This window comes from Gymnodraco acuticeps, unplaced genomic scaffold (genome assembly GCF_902827175.1).
Source record: "Gymnodraco acuticeps unplaced genomic scaffold, fGymAcu1.1, whole genome shotgun sequence".
Taxonomy (NCBI): Eukaryota; Metazoa; Chordata; class Actinopteri; order Perciformes; family Bathydraconidae; genus Gymnodraco; species Gymnodraco acuticeps.
In genome coordinates, this window is record NW_022990902.1 from 81,043 (window position 1) to 99,284 (window position 18,242).

An 18,242-nucleotide genomic window follows, 5' to 3' on the forward strand; every position below is an offset into this window, starting at 1 on the left:
GGGAGATTCTCCGTTCACTGGCCAACAACTTGAAATAGCTCCATTTCTGCTTTCAAGCTCAATTAACTATTTTACTTTACAACACAGGAAAAAAAAGACAGTGAAACAGAAATGTTAATAGTGACAAAAAACGACTTTTCCAACTGTGACTTATTCGGCATGAAACAAACTAGCTGTTTTCATCTGCAAAGGCAAACACCATGGGACCCATGCTCTATAAAACTTTATTTTGAAGTGTGTGCTGAGGCCCACAGGTGGGTCAGAGGAGCATAAAAACAGGTTGCTCAGTTTCTCTGAAGGAACCTTTTGGAACTTATTAGGCTGTCCAAGCTTTCCAATCCAAATCGCTCGAGGTTAGCAGGTTAAAACAAGGTACTTTTTGTTAGCTTAGCCTATACAGTACACTGTCTGTGTGGTTGTGGGACTATTACAATGAAATAGCTGCCAGAGGGTTGGTGGTTCAGTTCCCAATGGGGCTATAAATGATGCTGAAATAAATCCGTGTTACAACACACACACGTCAAGGCCACTAGCCCAAAGATGATATGCACGTGCAGGTGTATGGCCAACAATGTGTGAGTGTGTTTCTGAATCTGCTCAGCAATTTGTAATGTTGAAGTAATACAGTGAAACAGCAGACACACACAGGCGCAGGCGATATATCTCTTCTGCTATTTCAATAATCTGTGACCTGAGAGTTTATAAGACTCAATAGTCTGGCCTCTGGAATGACTGTCTGGATTTTGACTTTATACACACACACACAGCTCCCCTGCTATGGTCCTTAGAGCATAAACTGTCTGTGTGTGAATGTGTCTGGAGAGCATACCATGTGTGTGTGGTCACGTCTAAGAAAGCTACTTTAAAAATTGATCTCTCTTTGTCTTTTTCTCTCAACATCAATGTGATGTCACCTTAACCATTTTTTCAAATTGTGGTCAACAGTTAAATGCCTAAATGTGTTTGTGTGTGAAATCACTTTAGCGGTACATCTTACAACTGTCTTCGGGAAGCACAGTTTCACACATGTTGGAATATTTAACTGCCAGAGGTGATTGTTATAATTATTGCTAAACTTGCTGCCAAGAAATGGGAGATTGACGATGAGAAAAGAAACTTCTGGATCATACAAACATATTGTTTGTTTTAAGTTGATCTATCCAGATAAGTGCCACACTTCAAAATGTATTAACAAATCACACAACAAATACACACACAGTCACACACTTATGCAGCAACGAATGATCAGCAACAAAAACCTCTAACTGAATTCTACAGAGTCGTAGTTAATGATTAAAACCACTTTAATATGGCCACATTAAAAGATTAGTTCCACCATTTGCATCATCATCATTTAAAAATAATCAAAATGCATTAAACCCTCGTTTAGTTTCCTCCTAGCCTTCCATCTTGTGCACAAACTTATCTCGTGCCCTCATTGGTCATGTGTGCGTTCGTGTGTGTTGGAGGAGGGGCTCTGTGAGGAAGTCTGAAGGAAGGGGCAGATTTGTAGTTAGTTTCAAATTCTAGCGCACTCGAGCTGGTTTCTCCATGCTTACCTACCCTTAATCAGCAGTGAGGCAAGATTACCACACTGCACTAAATAATCAAACCCAAAATAACAAATTAGTCAAATTAGTATGGAAAACCGTCAAAAAGGTTCAGCCTTTCAGTGCAGCGGCTACACAGCATCCAGTGTGATCATTAGAGCCAGTGTTTGTTAGGTGTGTGTCCGCAGTGTGCAACATTAAAGCAATGTCCCGAGACGGACTCCTTGCAAACCTGTGTTTTGTAAATCTAAGAAATATCAGGCATGATGTGTTTTTCTTCTGTGTATCTCTACAAATAGTCAGTTTGTTTCCTTTAGTAATAAGGCCATGATTTAACAACCACAGGCAAAGATACAGATTTCAGACCGATATTGTTGTATTTATTTGCGTGCGTGCGTGCGTGCGTGCGTATTTGGCACATTCTGCTCCTACTGGACAGTTGTTTCCGGATGAACCTGTGCAGTTTGTACACACACTCAGTACAATACAGAGTATATTTTCTGTGGTACACGTTGAATGTGTTTTGATACAAAAACGGTTCCCAGGCTGGCTATAATGATTGGTTCCTGTGTCTGGGTTGGAGGTGACCCAGTATTAACCAACCCTTTGCTCCTGCGGAAATTAAAACAACCGCGATTGGCTCTCATCTTGACCAAATTGAATTATAGGAACATTTGCATTTTTTATAGCTTTTTCCCACTTTTATAGCTTTTCTCATGAACACCGTTTAAATCTCTTCAGCTCCACCTGGGCCAGGCTGCAACACCAGGTCTCATGAACCCTTTAGCTACGAGTTTGTTTGTGTGATCGGTCTCCTACTTTTTTCTAAGAAAAGGCAGATGCTTCAGAGTGAAGGACTGAAGGAAATATAAAAGATGAAGGAGGGGGGGAACTTTCACACTTGGCAAAGAAAGAGAGGAGATCATGAAAGAAGATGTTCACACCTGAACACTGCCCCTCCCCTTCTCTGTTGCTCTTCTTTACTGTTTTATTCACTCTTTGCTACCATTTCTCCTACTAGTGTAAAAGCGTGTGTGTGTGTGTGTGTGTGTGTGTGTGTGTGTGTGTGTGTGTGTGTGTGTGTGTGTGTGTGTGTGTCAGAGACTTGACAACTTCCTCTCAACTTCCTGTGATCAGAGCTCGGGGGTTGCTGGGGGACAACCAGGAAATTACACGCACACACACAGAAAGTGGGTCGTACAAATGTTTGGAGGACTAAACAACAAACTTGCCTTTTTAAGTTAGTGAATAGCATTCAAGGGAAATACATATAAACCGTACGTATGTGTATATGTGTGTAAAATATATTATATACCTTTAAATTGCATTAAATTACAGTACATAAAAGTAATACCCTCTAGCACCTGTATGATGCAATACATTTTACACTTTGTCAACAATGTAGGGTAGTTTACAATGAAACATTGTACAGACACTCCTGTGCACAAGACCCCCCCACACACACACACACACACACACACACACACACACACACACACACACACACACACACACACACACACACACACACACACACACACACACACACACACACACACAACACACACACACACACACACACACACACATCACACACATCACACACACACACACACACCACACACACACACACCACACAACACACACACACACACACACAACACAACACACACACAACACACACACACACAACACACATCACACACACACACACACATCACACACACGACACACACACACCAAAAAAGAGGAAGGAGGTGGCAGACTACCCTCATATTGTCACAATAATGCGAGATTTCCAATCACTTAAAAAACACACCAAATGGCACATATGCATTTGTGTGTGTCTACATTTAGGAACTTGACAATAATAAAGAAAGATGGATAAAGATTGTATTCTATACTAATTTCTGACACTTAATCACACCCACACTTTTTTATGGCAGCAGATGTCCACAGCCCCAGACACACACAGCAACACACACACACACGCATGTGAAGGGCACTGAGACAGTTTAGAAAGCCTTGAGGCTCAGTCTGAGCTTTCATTTCCTCTATCCCGCATAACAACCAACATACACACACACACACAACACACACACCAACACACACACACTCACACACACACACACACACACACACACACACACACACACACACACACACACACACACCCCCACACACACACACACACACACACACACACACACACACACACACACACACACACGAGTACACACGCAGACAGACAGCGGATGGTTAGGAGACTTTTGGACTGCCCAGAGGAACTACAGATAGACAACTAGCTCTGAGAGAATTCATACAAAACCCATTCTGAATTCAAACCGGCCTGACCATTTCAGATGACTCAACAATAATACATTTGCCTGATTCAAATGAAGTAGATAAAGTACAGAAATAACAAAATAGAAACAATTCACACTTATGTCTAAAAGGATAATCCCAGCATTGGAATGATAATCATGCACCAGCCAATCAAAAGGCAGGATCACAATGTGTTAATTTTTTTTGTAACAGTATAAGCTCTCACATTGAATTTACACAAGTTATATAAGAAACAAACAACAAGCATGGGGTTAAATAATTGGGTAAAGTCTAAAGGATTTTTTGTATTTTTAAAAAGTGTCAAGTTTCTGTTTAAATTGCATCACTCTCAAGAGCAGATGTACATTTTTTGCGGAAACTCAAGGAAAAACATCTATTTCTATGATCCAGTAGGTAATAGTTCTTTTCTTAAAGAATCTGCAGCTTTGAGGCCCATAGGTACCGTGATGTAGAAGGTTTTGGAGCCCCCACCCATCTCTGCAGTGGTACAGCCACACACACATGCTTCTCTCACTCCTCTTCATCTCTTCTCACTCACTCGTAGACAGACAGTGAGCTTTCCTGTGCTAGGGGAAGTTGCAGGTCGTTGCGACATCAATGTTTGAGATAACAGCTCCTTAACACACACCCCACACCCACCCCCACCACATACACACACTGGATGCAGTTGAAGACTTTATTTGTTATGTTTATTGTAATAGACAGTACGAGTACTTTGGAAATAATTCGTATTGCAAATGTTTCCTGTCTTGTTTAATCGACAGTATATGGATTCTGCTACATTGCACTTGCATGACATTTATATGAAATGTCACACCAAATAAAATGCTAAACTGTAGATTGACTCCTTACATGTGGCTTTTATGGTTTATAAGTGTGATTGTTTGAAAGCATACTGCAAAAGAAGTCGGTTTAGTTTGATGTATCTTGTTTTTGAATGTTAATCTGGCATTCAAGCTGCCAACTAAACATAGTTAACCTGAAATGACTTTGTTGCTGCAGCATTCACATCAAACTGCACAGCTGCTTAGTCACAGAAAGAAGGCGGCAGAATGCACATCGACCTGATTTGACATAATTCTGCATTCTCAACATGATAAAGTGAAATTGATCCAGTGATTATCCGTCTCAGGGTGCTCTGGGTGATTTTATGGAGGACAGAGGAGCTGAGGCTTTGTGAGCGAGATGAAGGATGGCGATTATTCAGGGAATCTTGACACGGGTCCTCTGACTGAAATATTGACAGATTGTATCGACCCTTAATCGTGGAGCAGACACTGGCATCCCCTCTGCAATGCACTTTAGATAATAACTTGAAAAAAGAGAGCAAACGGAGCTATTTGAAGAGCGCTCCCTGTAAACACCTGCTGTGGAAATTAACTTTGACATCAGTCTGGTTTTTACCACCTTCTGACCTAAGGGCAGACACAGCAATAGACCTGAATCGTCTAATACTGCATTTATCTTAATAGAACACCGGTACACTGTGAGCCTTTTTCAATACAAGGTCAAACGAGGCCCTTTGTGTGTCTGTTCCCTTCTTTAATAGTCTCTGCTATTTACTTTAACTCTCAAATGTAGAAATTATTTTATTATTTAGAAATGATTTTGAAAAACATTTGATCTTTTAGATGTGCAATATTTGCAATTGATTTCCAAAGACATTGGCAGAATTCCTGGGAGAACTTTTTTTTATTAAATATCAAGTATGCATTGTCTATCAGCTTGCCAGGCCTCATGAAAAGGTCACAATCGCAAAAGACAATGCTTAACACTTCATAGCTTGCCTGTTTTGTAATCTTATTCTAAGGGAGTGCTGAGGATAACTCATGTGACCTTAAATAGATCAGAACACCTTAACTAGGTCAAAGATTCACAAGAGCTTCAGGTGTGGATCAGCAATAAGAGCAAAGGCATGTCAAGTTTAGTTCTCACACCCATCTAAGTGCTGGTACACCCTTAAAAATCCACACGCATACGCACATATTCAAGCACGGGCGCGCACAAACCCGCGGAGTTTAAGGCTTTAACTTATCTAGCTGTTACTACACCCTAAATCCTTTCATCTCTTACTTTATACCCAGCCCCGCCTTCTGTCTATCCCTTATTTTCATCTCTTGTTATTCTTCTCTCTAATCTCTGATCTACGACGCTGATGAATGACACACAAAAAAAAACTGCATAGTCTTGGTGTGCAGCTGAGACAGTTTAATTTTTACCCCGTTCAATTTGTACTATAATTGACAGCTAAAAGTGTCTTCTGCATGTCAGAAAATGTTTGATAGCCCTGGGGCCAAACCACAGAAAGCATATTGTTAAATGTCTAAAATAGATAAGCATCAACGGGGAAATTAGCCAGAGGTACAACTGGCTTTTCTATGCTATCTTCCTTTCGGCTATAATACTTGCCATCAATCATTGCCTGTTGTCTGATCGTTGTATTGTATGTATGCACTGTGCAAAAACTATCCTGGCTTGTTTATCCTTTGGGGTTAATTGAAACAGAAATGATCAAGGCTATTTCCTTAAAGTTTTCCAACATCAAACCCTCTCAGATCTGAGGTCTAATGCACTGTGGGCGAAATGCCTATCTGACCACAAAATGACAACCAAACCTGTTTAAAGCTTCAAATACTGTATACTATAAACGACGGAGAGATGGGAGAGACTATGAACGCCTCCTCTCATTGTTGGCAAAGTAGTTGAACTTGGAAAGAGATAGTCATATTTACTAAGCTTGATGGGTTATACTGGTTAATATTTCACAGGAAAATGAACATCTATAAGTCACATCTTGTCAGCTTCTGTCTCTCTGCCAATTACAATTGACAATGAAAGTGAGATTTGAGAAGGACAGAGAGACACAGAGCGAGGAGGTGGCACAGACAGAGAGAGGGAGAGAAAGAGAGAGAGAGAGAGAGGGGAAGGGAGAGATTTAGAAAGACAACCCAAAAGGGAAGAGACAGAAACAGGACGAGATGAGAATCCATTGCCTTAAAAGCAGCTCTGAGTCAAACACTGTGATAAGAATCAGACGGCACATGCAAGCATGCACACACGATCCACCAATCCTTGCTTTGAACTTCTTTGGACAGATAAGCAGACAAGAGGTGTTCAATTACCGTTCACTTATGGTGTGTGTGTGTGTGTGTGTGTGTGTGTGTGTGTGTGTGTGTGTGTGTGTGTGTGTGTGTGTGTGTGTGTGTGTGTGTGTGTGTGTGTGTGTGTGTAAATCAGAGATCGACAAACAGTAAGCCAGTGTGGGACAGGAGCAGGAATGAGATTCTTTCCACCTATGTGTCATTTCCTCTCGCTCTCTCTCTCTCTCTCTCTCTCTTTTCATGCATTACCCCTCTCTACGCTCGCCCTCATTTTGCTGTAACAAGGCTTTCTATCCATATATCTCCTTCTCCGTGCGCCTACCTTGCTCTATCATGCTGCCATTGGCATATCTCCCTAAAGCAATAAATGAAACATTCCCCAATAAAAGAAAACGGATTAATTCTGTCAGAGTTAAGAATAAACAGTGTCTTGTGTTTCTTGCCATCTGATAACGTGTCACTACAGCTGATCAGATGAAAAGCAGTCTGATTTGATAATCTACTCCACATGGAGCCAGTAGGGACTCAGTGACCTTCTCCAAGTCACATCAGAAGCTGACGACTATACTGAACCTGGTGCCCTTTTATTAAGGGTAAGCACTTCTGTATTCATGGTGTACAACTCTGGATTTTTTTTCCTGTCCTACAGAGAAAGATGTTGGAGGCATTGGTCCCAGAGGGGTCTTTTTTCATATTGGAAATGTGTCAAGAGTTGATCAAGATAGGACAGCTTTCAAGCCCATAAGCCAAGGGTAGCAGGGCAGGGTGGCAGGGTGGAAAAGTCCCAGGGGTGCTGCTCTGTAGCGGAGGATGCCATCTTAGAGGAATTTCACTATAGGGGTTCAATGGAGAATCAGAAAAAGGCTGTGAGCTAGAGTCACCAATGTTCCACACCTCACCACAAAACACTGTGGTGGCAAATTATCTCCCTCCCCCGCCTTTTGTCCATGTGGCACTCTCTTCTCTTACAGCCTTCCTCTTCCTCTCGCCTCCTGTCCTATTATGGACATAGCAACAGTTGGGCTGTCAGGACGACTAAAGGTTTGATTCACCGTCCGTCGCCGTCTGAATGCGCTTGTGTGTGTTAGATAGCAGATAAGAGCCATGTATAAACAGCACTTGAAAGCAGAAATGTAAATGTTTAAAAGTCACGGCAGAACACAGACCATATCAAGATACCAGAGAGAGCAGGAGAGAGAGAGAAAGTGAGATTAAAGCAGAGTTCACTCCAGGAGAACTAGCAGGAGACTGTAGTGAGGACTCAAGTCATCAATAAAGCTTAGAGGAATTTAAGCTAGCTCACAGCTATATGTTCAAAAGCTTTAATCTCTAGCTGGATGTAAGGGAAGTTTAAAAAAGGAAGACCAGTTTGATGCATTAGACTTCAGAGCATCAAGTTAAGAGTATAGCTGTATTCACTTGTACTCATGTCATTCTCAAAGGGGGACAGTTCTTCAAGTGGTCATACACCAGCAACATGACATTCACTTCCTTTTAAATACAGTGAAGGGTTTTCCCTGTGTTACAGTTATTATTGCATCATGTAGAGATTGAAAATGGTTTTGCAACGTATCATTTAAAACTGCTTTAAAAATGACATGATAACTGACATACCATCCATTGTATAATGCTGCAGCTTTCATTTACTGGTTTTACTTATTTAAAAAAGTGGGTCTTATAGGGGAGTTAGTGAACTGGTTTTAAATAGGAACTTTGCTTTTGAAAAGTTGTTGGACTCAAAGCACTAGCTCTCTCTTCCTTTTTCTCAACCAATTGGCTCTCTATCCTTGGTTGAAAATCAATTGGGGCTCATATTTCCTTAGGAAAGCTACATGTTTCTTTTTTAACTTGATTATGTGGCTAAAGGTATTTCAGAATGAAGGTGAAGATGTTCTCTGCATGTTAGAGAGAAAGCCAGCACACAAACGTTATTTATTAAAATGTCACACTGGAGTTTAATTGGCTTTTTTCCCCTTGCAAATGCGCCTTTAACTTCAGTTCCAACGCTCAAAGTGAAGCTGTAAGCCAGCTTAATGAATCACATTTGACAGGTTTCTTGCAATAATGTCAATGCTTGCAGATTTTGTCTCAACAGTGTATGTATGAGTGTGCATGTGTGCACGCTTTTGAGTGTGTGTACATCCTAACTTGCGTGTTTGTTTGCAGGTGTATGCTTACATCCGTGTACACTGTATATACATGTTAAATGAAGAGTGCAAGTTGCAAGTGTGTGTGTGCGTGCGTGCGGGCGCATGTGTGTGTGTATGTGTGTGTGTGTGTGTGTGTGTGTGTGTGTGTGTGTGTGTTAGCAGAAGCTCGTTAACCTCAGAAGTCATTACCACAGCCCTGAGGTTTACGCCAATTAGACAAAAATAAACAACGAGCGAAAAACACAACAGACGAATTAAAAACAAGAAGAGAAAATAAAGTGATCATTTTTGCCCATTTCAGAACAATACAAAAAGAGAGGATTAAAAGACAAAAGTGGTGAAAAACAACTGCTGGAAAGAAAGAAATGATTGAAGTAATTGACTTGCCAATTAGACACACAAGCAATTAGCAAAGGAAAAAAAAAGAGAAACGCACCCTTATCAAAAGTAAACCGTACGTCCATCTGTTCGTCTGTCTTTGACATCACTATTTCAATGTAGTCTCTTTTTACTTTTCACTCCTTTTCTCAGTCTTTTTTTGTTTTTACAGCTTCACCCAGAGCAGACCAGACCACTGTACACACACACATATATACATACATATTCCCATACACACCGACCCCTAAAGGGGCCTTTTTCCACATTGGGCCATATGGTGCAGACAGGCGCACGGAAACAATTCTCTAAGAACAACACACACTCTGCACTTACAAACCTGCCACACAGCCCTACACACACACACACACAGATTTTCTCTCTCCCTCTCTCTCTCTCTCTCTCTCTCTCTCGTACACACACACACACACACACCGCACAGTTAAACCTGCAGAATGAATTGCTGCCTTGTTCAGTGGGGCACTAATGGCAAGGAACCTGCCATGGAGATTACCACACACACACACATATTCAAACACACATAAACACACAGAGGCCCAGCATTAAGCATTCTAGGGCACTTATCCATTAGAGAGGTTAGTTATTTCCCCCAGTCTAAAAGTAGGTATTCAACTTAATATTCCAACAGAGGTAGTTGTAAATCTGCTCCGTTAAGCAGATGTCTGCGAAAAGTTGGAAGTCTTCAGGACCAGAGATTGGAGCGACCAATTATGCTGGCTAATATAACTGCTAATATTTCACTTTTTGGCATCAGACATGGGTGCTATAAAAAAACAAACAATGAAAATTAAGTTAAACGGCATGTCTATCAACACCTGCTCTACGTTGGTAAAGTTAAATATACTAAATGTGCCAAGGATACAGTACTTAGTCAGTAGAAGATATATCTCAAACCAGAAGTGATTGGCTATGGCTAAAGGTATGCAGTTTATCAAGAGAAAAACTGTTTACTGTACAATTTCGGTATAACTCCCATGGACTGAGAAAGTGTTATGAGATAATTACATTTCTATAATCAAGATAAAACGCTGGATCAAAATGTAACACTGACCCTATGCTGCCTGGGACGAAAAAACATATATAAATAAAGAGCCTACTTTATTGCAGTTTTACAATTGGCTGCCATCATCCTAAAATACCAACCTTTAACCAACAAAACAACATGTGCATTAAAGCTGTGAAAACAAAACTCATATCATGACAACGGCAGCAGTTGTGAAGCAGATGACATGCCAAACGTAAGTGAATCTGAACTAAACAAAGCACAGATACTTCCTTATTAAGTCTGCCTTGAGATCATCATAACATAAACCTGATAGCGATACATTCAGTCTTGTATCTCTCTGTCTCCTACTCTAAGTTCAATACAGTGCTGTCTTACTTAGTATTTGGATCAATATGTTCCTGGCTGCCAATGCTTTTGAAAAAATGAAAAGTTATATTTGACTTGAAAGAAAATGATTGTCTAATCTTTCAGTCGTAGCTTTATTTATTTTCTGTGAAAGTAATTACATATATTTCTCTGTCAATCTCCCAACATCCCTTTTTCCTCTTGTAGTCAAACATACAGCTGGTCCTCCAATAGACGTAGCAATATGGAACGTTTCATGTTTCATTACTGACAATTGGCTCTGAAAGGATTCAAAAGTGTTTGTTATTGCAGTCATACATATCAGAGGGAATCAAAGCAGCTGGAGACACGAACGTCCGATTTACCAGGTCGACTTACTCAGCTCTGATTCACTAAGACCCAATAAATGACTTGTGAAAGACTTTATGCAGAGGAAGAGAGCAACATAGAGTCATCTCACTTAAGAGAGAAACTTGTTTTCATAAGAGGAGACAGTGAAGTCATATAATGTAAAGGTTACAGCCAGAATTGGGTTTTTCACAAATTACATTGATTCAATTTTGCAAGTTACTATTAAGCCAGAGCAAAGTGTAAAAAGAAAGATAGATATTCAAGTATAGCGTTTTTTTAAGGATGGCTTACTGCAAAGATCATAAACCTTTTTTAATGTTGTATGAGGTCTAGGTATTTCAACAAAGTGAGTAGTTAAAACAACCTCATATTTGTGATCACCTCAGTCAACACCTCTCTTCTTTCTCTTGGCAATGCCCGTTTCTTCCTGCTTATCTTCAAGGACAATTTTGTGCCCACATTGTTCCACACAGCAGCCTTCTGTCTGTGCTGGCATTGGCAGCAGTGAGACACATGCAGCAGTGTTCTGTGAAACTCACTGCAGCATGGTGACTGCCTAGCTTGCATTTGGATTTGGTGGGCACCTGGATCTGAAAAAAAACAGCCAGTTGGAACTATCTGTCGGCCCCCTGCTCCTCTGTTTGTGTTGTTCTGGCAGGTTGTGTGCTTCTGCCAGGCAGCCTGGCTGCTTTTAGCTGATCGTGCTGGCTGCTAGCTGCTAGCCGCTAGCCTGTCAGCTCCCAGCTGCTCCGTCTTTATCGTCTCGGGTAGGTGAACTGGTGCTGCCGAACTGGCTAACCACTATCAGCAGCGGCCTAAGCCTCTGCTTGTCTTTGTTGCATTTCCTCAGCAGTGGACTCTGGCAGGCTAAAATGTGAAGTAGTCCATAACAGCAACTGTGCATGTATAATTGGAAGAAGGCTGATCCAAGCCAAATAGTTGATGTCATGAATTCAATAGTGTGATTTGCTAATGTGATTAAGATAACATTTGCAAGTACTGATGGTAAAGGCATGTCATCCCCAAGACAAATATGGAACATTGTGCTCCTTTAGTAAAAAAAGATCACCGTATGAGTTTTTGTCAAACTAGCAGCCACATTCGAGCCGACTTGGCAATAATCTCTGCACCTCAGACGAGGCTGTGTCTGCAGAGTGATTTTTCCTTCCAGACATACCAGGAGCAGCACACAGCTGTATAGCTCACCAGCATATGGATTAAATAAATACAGTCTGCAAAAAGCTTGTTAACACTTGTTCACTTGGCTAAAACACACCGTTGTATCCAAACTGAACAAAAAACACACACCCACATCTACGCACACCCACAGAGACACACGCAAGCTGCATACACACAAACAAAGAAAAGGAAGCCTCACACAAAAGCAGACATCCTTGAAGAGTACATCTGTAGGTGAATGGGTGTAGCACAGGGTATGGGAACAAGTAGTGACACATACACAGGTCTAAATGAGATATCGTCAGCTCTATTCTAAAAGACCAAATTGAAGAGGTTCAAAAAAACTAGATTGGGTCCATTGCCACTGATTTGCCCTGTTACCTTTGTTAATCTGATTAATGGATTTTCGTCGGAAATGCTGGACAAAGAAGCATCCTTGAAACCTGTGGTGGAAAATTAGTGGCCAACTAATGCCAGTGACTTTTGGCTTTGTAAAGTTGTCCCCACGGACAAACTGAACAGGTCATCAAGAGAAAAGAGTGAATTCCAGAGGTCCGAAAACTTATCAATAAAACAATTTCTGCTGCTTTAAAAAAGGGACGCAGCGCTCAAGCTCAATATCTGATAGGTCAATATGGTTTCCCACAGTTTGCCTACAGTGAGCCTTAGACAGCCATAGCAACTACTAACATGCAGTTAATGTTAGGTTTTAAATCAAATATAACCACTACTTTTTAACACCTATTTACAACTTAAAATGGGTCTGGACAGAAATTGTGTGGTATTTACAATTTTCCTTCATTAGTGTGGTGCCCTTAATAAATCTGGCTATACTATATGACAGCTGGAGGCTAATATTGGCTAACAAGCCCCTGCAACATTATACAGACTGAATATAAATCACAGAGCAAATCAGAAGCCAAGTTTGGTGGACTTTGCTGCGTGTCTGCGCATACAGTCCAACACTTAGTTGACTGTTCCATCTAAATATGAAGCAGGCCTGCTCCATATATGGTTGCCAGATTTGACAACGTTTGCGGCTGTAAACTTGAAGAATGAGCTCCAATTAGTATTACTGTAGAAAGCTTTGGGACATAGGCGCCCCGTGGACGTGGACCAAGGTAAAGTCATTCAACATGAATTTGGCATGAGCCTGCTGAGGTAAAGACGTTGTTGGGTGGGGAAAATTGTACTACTAGCATTAACTTTTCAACATTGAGGGACAAGTTTATTAGGGATTTGTTCTACTAAGCACAAGTACTAACATACGACAACAATTAAAAATGTGCCAAACACATAACACCTCTGCAACTGAGGAGTTACCGTGGTACCACTGGTTTGAAATAAGCCAATTGACCTTTTTTGCATGTTATACAACATTTAAACCGTTTCAAGTCTGACGCTACACTTTCATCTTTCCAATAAAGATGAGGGCCAAAACACATTAAGTGAGGAACATGACGCACTGCTGCCGTTTGTTGTTAAAGGTCAACAACTCTTTCTTTGGCTGCTGAAAGCATGAGAACTGTTGGGTGTAAACCAAATGATTTGGAAGGTGGTTGCTCATATACCTGCTTGAGAAAACTGAAAGGGTAACTACACGACAATGTCTGCTGTCTCAATGTCATACTTTCCTTTTTTGGCACCTCACAGAAAACAATATAGAGCCACAAACACAAACACACACCAGTCACTGTGATCTTTGATTGATTCTATGCCCTTTAAACAAGTGGATCATTAACAAACCAGCAAATTAAGTCATTAATTGCCATGACAGCTTGTGACACCTCCTTTATTAATCTTTGTCGGCCTAATTAATAAGCCTTAATTGGAATTCATTAGAATAAATGGTTGTTTTGGATTTGGGGGACAAAGAGAAGAAACCTGCTGTGTTTGTGCGTGCGTGTGCGTGTGTGTGTGTGTGTGTGTACATCTAAGAGGGTCCATAGGTTTATTGCCCTCTGTAAAGATTGATGAATGGTTATATGTTGCTGTCCCTTACGTACAGAATGAAACCTTGACACAAAACCGTGTGTGTGTGAGCGTGTGTGTGTGTGTGTGTGTGTGTGTGTGTGTGTGTGTGTGTGTGTGTGTGCTAATAGCAGTACATCCTGTTGTAAATGTGTAAGTAAGATGAGCACAGTCACTAGACACACAATGTGTAACCATTGGCACAAAATCGGTCAACAGGTTGTTCATCCATACTCTTACATACACTGAACGCAAAATGACACATTTTCCACTGAACTATGTTTAACTGTGACATAACTGTGTGACAGGAAGATCCAGCGCATCACTGGAATTAAGACATTGAGAAGAATAAAGAAAGAAAAACAACATCTACTAACAGGAAAGAAAGAAGGACACATATGGATTGACTTTCTCAGGAGCTAAACTCATTTGTGGGGCACTAGATCACATCACATCTAAACTCCGGTGTGTTTAAGTGTGTTTGTGTTGTGTAGCATTTGAGTCAAACTTGCTTGTGGGCCTGACTGAATTGTCTCTACTCAACATTCCTCAGTTTTCAAATACTCTGCCCTTGTACTAGCTCATCAAAGACTACGTAGAACCACAACACACACATATACATACAAGGCTGCATTCACACACATGTGTATATACACAGCTGAAGGCATGCAAACATGGGACACACATGCATAGACACAGTTGGACACACACACACACACACACACACACACACACACACACACACACACCACACACACCACACACACACACACACACACACCACACACACACACACACACACACACACACACACACAGACACAGACCACAGCTAAAAGCATCAAACAGCTAAAAGCAATCCGCTCTGCCGAACAGCATCACCAAGCAAAGCCACCACACCACATAATGAAAAACATACATAAACACACACACACATATATTCCCGCATTCATATTCACAACATACCTGGACCATATACTCAAGCTTGCACTCATTTGTAAAGAAAAACTCTACGATAACAGACATCGTACTCTTAAAATACTCAAATAAAGGCAGCTTTGAAGAAACAGACTGTTACCATGTTACCTGTTACACATACAAACACAAATAAAAAGTAAGCAAATGAAGCTTCTTGCAATTAATCTCAGAGTTTGTTCAATTGACACAAGAAATGCCAACGTATTCCTAATGGCCAAAAAGGTTGTTTTACATATAGAGATAATAATAATTCTCCTCTTCTGCCACCATCCCAAAAATCAAGTATATCGTATCGCAAAATTAATTAGTATACATTTCTTTATTTTTTCAAATGCGCTGAAATAAATATATTTTTCAAAACCAAACAGCGTCCAAAAAAATCTCCTCCAAGAAACAATACCCCAGTTAGTATGCGTGATAAGTGGACAGTTTCACCATTTATTTTCAGCAGAAGCAGTTCATAATGAAAAGTGCAGAGACAGCAAGAAAAAAAAGAGCGTGTGTGTGTGTGTGTGTGTGTGTGTGTGTGTGTGTGAGAAAAATAAAGGAAACAGACGGAGAGCACTTCAGTGTGTGTGGTGACACAGGTGCAGGAGGATAACGCAGCAGTTGTGCACGTGGACAACTGATGACAGAGGGGGAAAAATGGAACCAGTCACAAACAAATTGTGTATGTGTGCTGGCGGGTGTGTGTGTGTGTGTGTGTGTGTGTGTGTGTGTGTGTGTGTGTGTGTGTGTGTGTGTGGCTTGAATGCACAATGTTAGTGTATATATACCTGATCCAGCAAAATATGATGTGGTACATCATGCAACACATCACTATAGTGTTTACTGTTTACTAAACTTTACAAACTCAAGCTCTGTCTCTCTTCTCCACACACACACACACACACACACACACACACACACACACACACACCACACACACACACACACACACACACACACACAACACCGCACACACACACACACACACACACACACACACACACACACACACACACACACACACACACCACACACACACACACACACACCACACACACACACACACACCACACACACACCACACACAACACACACAAAAAGAGTAAATTATTCCATATACAGGATAGTTTGCATTACGCATACACATATAGGTAGCTTGTATGACGTATAAAATATTTCCACAGGCACATTGAATATTCACAGCTATAGTTAGAATGTACTCTACACCACAAACCACAGCAGCTTTGTGCACACAGTTACATAATAGCCTCCTCTACTGTATGTATTTGCATTTCCTGTCGCACTTAAAACTGTTTAGAATGCATGAACGCATGCAGCAACAGAAACACCGGCCTGTTCACTTCCAACACTTAAGTTGTCGTGAAAAGATTGATTTCTTTTCACAGTTCAAATAAAGCTCTACATTTGATTGCGGGCCACAAAAAGCTTCTAGTTTTACGTCACCATGCTGTAATTGCAGGCTCAAAATCACCATTTCCAATCAGGTAAGTTCACACCTCTGGTATTTATCCACATGACCCTGCCGGTACAATTTAAAGGTTTTGCAAGGGGATATAAATACAGTTATGTCAGGGAGGTTCACTTAGCACGGCTAGCACGGCTAACACGGCTAACACGGCTGCTAACAATTACTGACATATTTTGCTTTATGTGCATGTGATCCTACCCTGTCAATTAAAACAGCTGACCAAGTTGTAGCACTAAACTTTACAGAGTGTAGGGATCTAATGAGCTCTGTCCCTAATGAGGTTTACAGAACCGGGGTGCAGCGAATTAAGCACGATGGACGAGCAGGTAATGTTTGGCTCGGAGTCAATTGCTCCATAATGTCAAAGTCATTCTTCACTGGATAATAATCATGCAAACTGTTTTCCACCCTCACAAGAACAGCAGCCAACACACAGTCACTTCCTCCGACAGTGATGACTAAAAGCAGCTTTTCATAATGCTTGTCACAGAACCGTTGCTCTGCATAAACGCCATTATATCAGCAGTTGCTTAGTCTCAGTAAATTACCCCCTGTACCCATTCTAGCTCAAGGAAATAACGCTGTTCTGTCGAGCAGCAGTCTTGAACGGAAGAGACGCTTTTATCTCTCATCTCAACAAATGAGGCATGATGTTTTGTGTTTATTTTATTTATTTATTTATTATTCAAAGTCATGACTCACTATAACTGAACAAAAAACACTCAACTAAGCACACACTAAAAAAATAAGTAGAAACCAACCACAAACATATCCATATTGTCAAAGAAAACAATAGTAGGTAAAGTTGCAATTTATTATTTAATCTACGTTAATCCGAAAATAAATTCTAAAATTAACATTAATGTTTATGCTTGATTATTTTATTGATTTTACAGAAATAATTACTCGTGACCTAAGACTTTTATCAATTAAAAAAAAATAATCTGATAATATAAATGAATGACCATGAATCAAATATATTGTGTATGTAATAAAAAGGGATATGATCCCACCCAAATTACTGAGGCATTAATGTGTTATATAGAAATATACAATGGTAAATTATGCATTATTTTGAATTCAATATACAGTAATTGTATTAATAAATGTTAAATAATAAAGTTCTACAAATGATTTGTGATGGAAAGGATATATCGTAAATAACAGGCACAATATTGAGTGATTTTCACAAACTGGATTTCAATCTTTTTGTCTTACCTCTGCTGATCATCAGGTTATAAAAACATCATGGCGGACTCCTGGCCTTAGCATCAGCTCTGAGGAAGCGGCTCGGTCCGTCCAACAGTCCGGCTACTGGCCCTCTGTACTCCACACGATAATAAGAAGCAGAAACCAGGCGGCAGGCCCAACTAATAACCCTCCATCTCTCTAT

At 40.6% G+C, this 18,242-nt stretch overlaps 1 protein-coding gene across 1 annotated transcript in view; it reads right to left on the bottom strand.

Annotated features, from left to right (window-relative positions):
- Nucleotides 1-18,242, bottom strand: part of trps1 (trichorhinophalangeal syndrome I) — a 92,672-nt gene extending 74,430 nt beyond the window's left edge. Inside the window, exon 1 of the mRNA XM_034233734.1 lies at nt 18,068-18,242. Within this exon, the coding sequence (XP_034089625.1) occupies nt 18,068-18,080 (13 nt within the window). The 5' untranslated portion in view covers nt 18,081-18,242. The remainder of the gene's footprint in view (nt 1-18,067) is intronic.